An 8,063-nucleotide genomic window follows, 5' to 3' on the forward strand; every position below is an offset into this window, starting at 1 on the left:
AAGAGCGTCTCGCGGTCATCCTCGTCCACATCTGAGATCTCGGGGTCGCTGTCGAAGGCATGGGGCCCTGTGGCCAGGACACTGCCTGCCTGGGCCTGCTCCCACTCCTGGGGAAACAAGGTTCACTGGTCCCACATGGCACCCCCATGTCTCCAAAAGCCAAACTGGAGGCCTCTACACAACAGTCACACCTCAACACAACCCCAGTGGGGAAACCCTTCCTACCATATTAGCCTCATCCACGCACCACGTTAAGGAAATTGCCCTATGTGCCCAAGTCAGGGACAGGTAAGACCAACGTGCAAGGCAGGAGGAGACCCCAACCTCAACTCTGACCCCATGCTGGCATGACGATGGATTACCTTGGCTGCCTCCTCTCGCCGGGCGGCGAATCGGCCCTTCTGCGCCCGAGGCAGGCCTGGGGCAGTCCCGAAGGGCTCGGCGGGGGCATGGACCACGGCGCTCAGTGGGAAGCGCAGGTCCGTGGCGCTGCCCATATGGGACCTGGGGAGAAAGAGCCCTGTTGCAGATGTTGCTCCATGCAAGGATGCCCCTGTCCCAGGCTGCTCCTCTCACAGTCCCGGCTGGCTCAGGGCAGAGGAGGAGGATGAGGCCACTCAGGGATGCCCACTCCAGCGGTGCCTGCCTGCTCTGCGTGAAATGACGCAAAATCAAGCTCTGGAAAAAGGTGCCCCATTGCCCCCACGCTGGCCCTGGAGATGTGCTCACAGCCTGTAGGAAGCTGAGCCCTGGGACCTGCCCTGCTGCTGCCTCCCCCTTCGCTGCAGGACCCACTGGGGCCAAAACCACCCTGCGCAGCGGGTCTGCTGTGAAGCTGTGGGCTCAACAGTCCCCTCCTGTCCTCCTCTGCACCTTCCAACATGTACAGCACCTCTTGTGCCTTTCTTCTTCATCCCCATGGTACAGAACAGGGGCCAGCCAGGGAGCTTTTCTCTTTCTTTTTATGTTTTTTTCAACATTTTCACGAAAAGAAACACCTGAAGAATAAAATCCCGTTTGAAAAAGCTCTTCCAGGTGTGGGGACATGAGCCTTGTTTGGGATCTCCCCCAGTGGTGCCTGCCTGCTCTGCGTGAAATGACGCAAAATCAAGCTCTGGAAAAAGGTGCCCCATTGCCCCCACGCTGGCCCTGGAGATGTGCTCACAGCCTGTAGGAAGCTGAGCCCTGGGACCTGCCCTGCTGCTGCCTCCCCCTTCGCTGCAGGACCCACTGGGGCCAAAACCACCCTGCGCAGCGGGTCTGCTGTGAAGCTGTGGGCTCAACAGTCCCCTCCTGTCCTCCTCTGCACCTTCCAACATGTACAGCACCTCTTGTGCCTTTCTTCTTCATCCCCATGGTACAGAACAGGGGCCAGCCAGGGAGCTTTTCTCTTTCTTTTTATGTTTTTTTCAACATTTTCACGAAAAGAAACACCTGAAGAATAAAATCCCGTTTGAAAAAGCTCTTCCAGGTGTGGGGACATGAGCCTTGTTTGGGATCTCCCAGCAGAAACTGGCTGGGACTTCTTCATCCTCCTCCTCCATGCTTGGGCTGGTGCTGGGGAGCGGGTCCCCATGCCAGGCAGAGCAACGCAGCGGCTGCTGTTGGACACGAGGCCACTTTTTGTCACTTGTGGTACTCATCACATGTCTCCACGTTGCCTGCTTGCTCCTCCTCGCCTTGAAGACCCAACCACACGGCTGAGCAAAGCGCATTCCCGGAGCACGGGGTCATTACTCCCTATACGTATTGCCATAGGAGACATGAGGTTTTTTTCATTTAAGATGACAAAAGCAGTTGCCCAAGGCAGATCAGTGTTTTTCCACCATGGTGGGTCTGGTTTGCGGTGCAGATACAGCTCCGGGCTCCCCACCCCAGCATCCCACCAAGCCCAGACAAAACCGCTAACACGAGCAGCTTGGCTTGGCGTCAGCTTGGTGTTTGCAGATGAAGGCACAGCCCAAGTTTCAAGGGGAAGCGAAGCTGCTGACAAGCTGCTCCCGAGCTAAAAACAGATAAAGGCACCTTAGACAAAAGCTGACATTTCAGCTGGGGGATTATTCTGGCCTCTGTAACTCAAGCTTTCCGCTGATTATTCCTCCAAGAAATAAAAAAGAAATTAAAAAAATCATCCATCCTCTTCTTAAAGACCCATACAAAGAGGTCTCACACGTGCTCCAGACATTCCTCTGGCACTCAGCTGTCCTTCATCCTCACAAGTTCTTTCTCACTCTCCCCATTTCTTCTCTCCATGACAGATATGGGGCGTCCGGGCCTCCTCCTCTCTGCCACAGCCGCATTTAGATTTAAAGCTGGTTACACTGACTCCTTCCACCTTTTCCAGCCTTCCTGAGAGGAGAATTTTCCCCACTGGTCCTCACTCTCATTGATCGCTCGCTGCCTCTAACCCATGTTGAAAGTGCTCAGGAGAGGATGCGGTCTCTGAAGTGGCCGCAGTAACGCAGTGGGGTGCATGTCATGCCGGTACCCTCCTTTTCCAACCCCCTGGTTTCTTGCAGCGGTGCATGTCACAGAATCACAGAATCACAGAATGGTCACGGTTGGAAGAGACCTCTGGAGATCATCTAGTCCAACCCCTCCACCAGAGCAGGGTCACCTACAGGTTGCACAGGACGGCGTCCAGGCGGGTTTGGAATGTCTCCAGAGTGGGAGACCCCACAACCTCTCTGGGCAGCCTGTGCCAGTGCTCCACTACCCTCAAAGTAAAGAAGTTCCTCCTCATGTTAAAATGGAACTTCCTATGTTCAAGCTTGTGCCCATTACCCCTCGTCCTATCACTGGGCACCACTGAAAACAGACTGTTCCCATCCCCCTGGCATCCTCCCTTTAAGTATTTGTAAGTATTAATAAGATCCCCCCTCAATCTTCTTTTCTCTAGACTAAAGAGACCCAAGTCCCTCAGCCTTTCCTCATATGAGACATGTTCCAATCCCCTAATCATGTCATGCTGGCACTCTCCTTTTCCAACCCCCTGGTTTCTCGCAGCGGTGCAGAATACCCCAGTCAGTGCCGGAGGCTGAGACCCGATGGACCCACCTCTCCTCCTGGTGCGCTGGGCTGGGACCTCCCCATCTTCCAGCTGACTTGAAATGAAAGAGGGTGGGAGGCCCATTGTAGAAAGGAGGAGAAAAAATGGGGGGTGCATATTCTCCTTTGCCTGCAACACCTCAAAAGAGATTTCTCCTTCTCCACCAGCCCATCCCCAGTGCACCACAGGGGGAAAGGCGATTGGTGAACACCCAGCTTTGATGGAAAATTAAGCCCTAAAACCTTTCTGCAGAAAAAGCAATGACTCTTAGTGTTATTTTGCCCTTAGAAAAGCAAATTTTGGGCCATTCAGTTGGGCTGGGCAATTCTCGACAGCCTGTGTCTCGCCCCAGGACAAACCCATGGTGGGGACAGCACAGCCAGAGCTGACCCTGCCGCGATGAACCACCCCACAGCCCTGCAGCGAGGCTTGGTATAACCAGAAATGCCTGATGCCGGCAGCATTTTGGGGCCCTAAAAGCAAAATGCCCTCAAAGCCGTGGGTGCAGGATGCAAGCAGGGCGCGCACAGGCTGGCGGGGTTGGGGCGGGCAGCCCTTACCTCGCGTGCACGCTTTCCACGAACGTCCCGCTTCTGGTCTTGAGCTGATCGACCTCCAACCTCAGTTTGTCGATCTCATCGGACAACCGTCGCTGTTCGGGGTGAGACAAGAGACAGGCAGGGGTTGGTTTTGCTCTGAAAAGCAGCCAGGTTTGGGGCAATCCACATCCTTAGCTATTTCCAGGTTTACATTCCCTTTAAAAATCCCCACCCCAGGTTTAAAGCACCTTTGACACATCGGTAAAGAAACAGCTCATGCAGGCGACAGTGAATGACGATGCTGGGGCGATGCCGCGAGGGGAGGAAGTGATCACAGGCCAGACAGACAGACACACGTGTGCTCGAAGCGATGCTGGTTTGAGAGATGAAGGAAAATCGGTCCCACTAGGAGGCTCTGGTTTTGCTCCAGACTGCACGTGCGTGTTCGCCTTGGCAAAGCGCCGGCAGCGAGGGAGACCCGCCAGCCAAATTTGACGCTGGCCCCGTCCCTCCTGCTGCCAGCCCCGGCCTCATCGGGAACCTGTGCCTGCACTAAGTGGCCGTGCCGTCCCGCGGGATACGCGAGGGGGGAGGCTGCGGGAGGGCAGGGAGGAAGCGGAGATGGGATCCTCCAGGCAGAGCAGGACCCAGTCCTGTGGGCAAAGGGGCTGAACCCGGGTGGGCAACACGCAGGCAGCGTCATGCAGGTCTCCTGGCTTTGCCTCCGCCTGGTACCAGCAGCCATGACAGGGAAGCACGAGCGGTGCCCGCACATCTGGGAGCATCTGGGAGAGCAATGCCCTGGGCAAGGGGGAAAGCAGCCCCCAGACCCCCCGCCCCCAACCATGCATGAGTCGTGGGGCACATCCCAAAAAGCTCCCGTTGCTTCAAAAAGCTGCAACCCTCCAGCTTTCCAGCACAGGCCGACGTGGACTCTGTTGCAGACCCTGCGTAGATGCTTTATCTGAGAGCAGGGGAGGTGCGAAGACCTACAGGCCCTCTGCAAGCTGGGCACGTAGCAGATCCTTCCCCCAGTGCGAGTGAGGGGGTCGAGAAAGCTTTGGGGGACGAAGGGGACGTGGCTGCCTGAGCAGCCCCGTCCCTCGCAGCCAGGCTGCACCAGGGAGCGCTGGGGTAAACCCTCCTCTAGACACGGGGGCAAAGCCACCCCGGCCTCGCTGCTCGTCCTCGGCGGGGGGTCGGGGATGGATGAGCGTGATTAGAAATATGGAGACGGGACTGAACGTGCCTGTTAGGGAACCGAACCAGGGGTCTCCGGGGAGGTGGGCGGCAGCTTCCATCCAGCCACTGCGGGGGTTAGTTTGTGGCCTCCTGCTGCTGGGTGCTTTGGGATCCCAGCTCCTCCGAAACTAGGGTATTTTAGGAAGCGCAACTGCCACTAGCCAGGGATTAGGAGTGAGGAAGCGCAGTCACTAGGGCAGGCTCCCTGCAGCGGCATTTACCTTGTCGTGCTGGTGTTCCTCTATCTGCTTTTGGGTATTTTCCAGCTCTTGTAACAATGTGTTCTTTGAAAAACCAAAACAAAAGAAAAGGGAACAAAAACAGGAAAGAAAAAAGAGAGACCGTTTAGAAAACGGCCGCACGGCCTCGCGGGAATGGCCAACATGGAGCCGCTGCGTGGACGGTGTGACGGATGCCTGGCAGGAGGGATGGCAATGGGTCCCTGATCTATTCCTCACCTACCTGCTCACTAACCAGTCTTCTCTGCAAAGCTCCTGCTCCTCAAGCAGGGATGCCGTAGCTCAACTCCTGCCCCACAGCAGGGCCAGGGCATGGCCATGGAGGGCAAGCGGCGATTAGTGAGCTGATAGGCAGAGCTTGAAGATTAGGAAATGCATCTGAGAGGAGATCAACTCCTCAAGCAGCTGGATCAAGGGCAAAAACGTCCCCTACATCTAAGCTAGGGAATAGGCAGGGGGAAAGAAGATGTGTTTGCAACTGCTTAACCCAGTGCTCTTTTTTGGGAGGTGTTGGCAGCCAAACAGGATAATTTTTGCCTACGGAATACCTGGAGAAACTCTCTGGGTGAGGCAGTGCCAGCAGCAGGCTGGGGAGCAGACGATGCCCCTTCACAAGGTGCCACCGCGCTGGTCCCTGTTGCTTGCCAGGGTGGGTATTTGGACTCAGCCCCATGTGTTGGGTCCTGCTCTTTATCCAGAGCCACTCAGACCTATCTGCCGAATGACCGGACACGCTGGCACAGCCAGAGCTGGTTGGGGACAGGAGGTGCAGAGCAGCGGGGGAGACAGACCCAGTCCTGGAGGCATCAGCTGGGGGATGCAACTCCTCTGTGCTCTGACTTTCTAAGAGGAACCTGGTCTCTGCAGGAACCCAAACAGAGGTGTGTTATGAAGGCCTGACCTCCCATTGGCATTGAGAGGTTAATCTTTGCTCTGAGCCACCTGCTCTCCCAGCTAATTGCACTCACGCTGGGGCAGCGGCAACTCCCGCTGGCTCCTCGAAGGGAAGCCCAGTTCCCCAGGAGGAGCAGGGTGTGAGCTGGGAGGCTGCTCGTGGACTCTGCCCTGGCTTGGAGAAGGCACATCAGTCCAGGCTTGGGGGACAGGACGGTTTCAAAGCAGCGTGTGGAGGGGATGGGCAAGTGGGAGAGGATGAACGCTGCATTTTCTCCTGCAAAATGCAGTAGGGTTTTGCTCTGACAGCCGGGCGCAGGCTGCGGTCGAGGCTGTGCCAGAAGAGACACAGGGAAGCGAGGGAAACAGAGCGGGACAAATACTGCTGCTGTTGGAGGTGATAGGTGGTGGGGAGCGGGTCTCACCAGGCGAGGGCTGGCTGGAGGTGAGGGTGGGAGGCAGAGCACGCTTCCCTGTGCTCCCGCCAGCCCCAGCGCCTGGCTGGTATCCTGCATGTGATCATTTCTCCATTCCTGCACAGGTCCTTCCAAACTCCTGTGCTGTGGCAGCTGAGGCTCTGTGTCAGAGGGGCTGCAGAACCCCTCACCTCTCCTTGAGGTGCAGCTGCAGCCGCTCATTGGACTCGCTCAGCAGACGGTCCACAGTGTCTGAGAGCCGCTTGTTGTGCTCCTCGTTCATCTTCTCCCGCTGGCGGGCCTGCAACGGCAAACAGCGACCGGCCACCTGAGATCCAGTGGATCTGCTCCTCCTGCCACAAGGAGCTCAGTGCCCTCCTGCCACCCCCATGCCTGCTGGTGGTGTCAGAGCTGATCCATCAGGCCCAGCTTTTGGGGACAAATCCACCCCTTAGAGCACAGGTCGGACCCTCTGGTGGGGCTCTGCTGTCTCTGCCATTTCCCAGCCAGGGATGAACAGGAGAGAGGACAGGATCCGAAGAGATCCTGCCTGCCGGACCCTCAAGAAAGCTTCACCTGTGCATCTGCCACGGACAGCCACACTGGAGGCACATTCCAGACCCCAAAGGGTGCCAATCCGCTGGATTTGCAAATCTCTCCAAATGTCTGCCCCAGGCCAAAACAACCAGCCCCCCTCCCCTCCCCAGCCCAGGGGCACACACTGTAACACACCACATGGGTGACCTGAGAAATGGGCATCACAACCTCCTCCATGTACAGCCCTGCCACTGGCTAAGGAGCACAGCAGGGATTGTGTGTCCTGTGACACACCGGCCACATCCTTTGCTCCCAGTGCCCATCGGTCTCGCCCTGCTGCTGATCCAGGCTGGGGGGAAGAGCAGATGGAGCTTTCTCCTTCACCCCGCATTTGGGGTTCCAGCTTGCCCCAGGAGGTGACGCTGGGAGAGGAGTAGCATGCTAACAGCAAGACTTGGATGCCTGGGAGAGGGGGAAATCTTCCTGGGTGACTCTAGGTGAAGAGATCCTGCATGGAAAGGATTAACTACAAGGGCATGTAGTGATAGGACGAGGGGGAATGGCTTCAAACTGGAAGAGGGGAGATTTAGAATAGATATTAGGAAGAAATTCTTGACTGTGAGGGTGGTGAGACACCGGAACAAGTTGCCCAGGAAAGTTATGGAGGCCCCATCCCTGGAGGTGTTCAAGGCCAGGTTGGACGGGGCTCTGAGCAACCTGGGCTGGTGCGAGGTGTCCCTGCGAGGGCAGAGGGGTGGAACTAGATGATATTTAAAGTCTCTTCCAACCTAAACCATTCTATGATTCTGTGAATCTATCATCAGGCCCCTCTCTCCATCCTGCTTCAGAAACACCAGCTTCATGGTGTGCTCAGGGACCTAGCCACCATAGTGAGGTGGAGCCAGGGCCGGATCAGGACCTGCAAGGACTCCCTGGTCCAGACTGAGCAGCGCTTACCCTGGCCAGCTCCTGGTTCTTCTCCTCTAGCTGGCTCTCCAGCTGCCGGAGGTGCTCCTCGATGCTCCCGTGCCTCTCTTCTGCCTGGGAAAAGCAGAGCAGCCCTCTCGGACGATGCTCCCCAAAACCATGCGGGTCCTCCTGCACTCCTCCCTCCACCCCTGTCTCCTCACCCTTCCCCAGGATGCTG

At 56.9% G+C, this 8,063-nt stretch overlaps 1 protein-coding gene across 1 annotated transcript in view; it reads right to left on the minus strand.

Annotated features, from left to right (window-relative positions):
* Positions 1-8,063, minus strand: part of PPFIA4 (protein tyrosine phosphatase, receptor type, f polypeptide (PTPRF), interacting protein (liprin), alpha 4) — a 33,318-nt gene that overhangs the window by 12,173 nt on the left and 13,082 nt on the right. Inside the window, 7 exon segments of the mRNA XM_009881312.1 lie at positions 1-3; positions 6-107; positions 363-504; positions 3,610-3,701; positions 5,052-5,120; positions 6,555-6,680; positions 7,874-7,953. The exon segment at positions 1-3 is cut by the window's left edge and continues 101 nt beyond it. Coding sequence (XP_009879614.1) covers positions 1-3; positions 6-107; positions 363-504; positions 3,610-3,701; positions 5,052-5,120; positions 6,555-6,680; positions 7,874-7,953 — 614 coding nt within the window.

The sequence above is a fragment of the Charadrius vociferus genome, unplaced genomic scaffold (genome assembly GCF_000708025.1).
Source record: "Charadrius vociferus isolate BGI_N301 unplaced genomic scaffold, ASM70802v2 scaffold333, whole genome shotgun sequence".
Lineage (NCBI taxonomy): Eukaryota > Metazoa > Chordata > Aves > Charadriiformes > Charadriidae > Charadrius > Charadrius vociferus.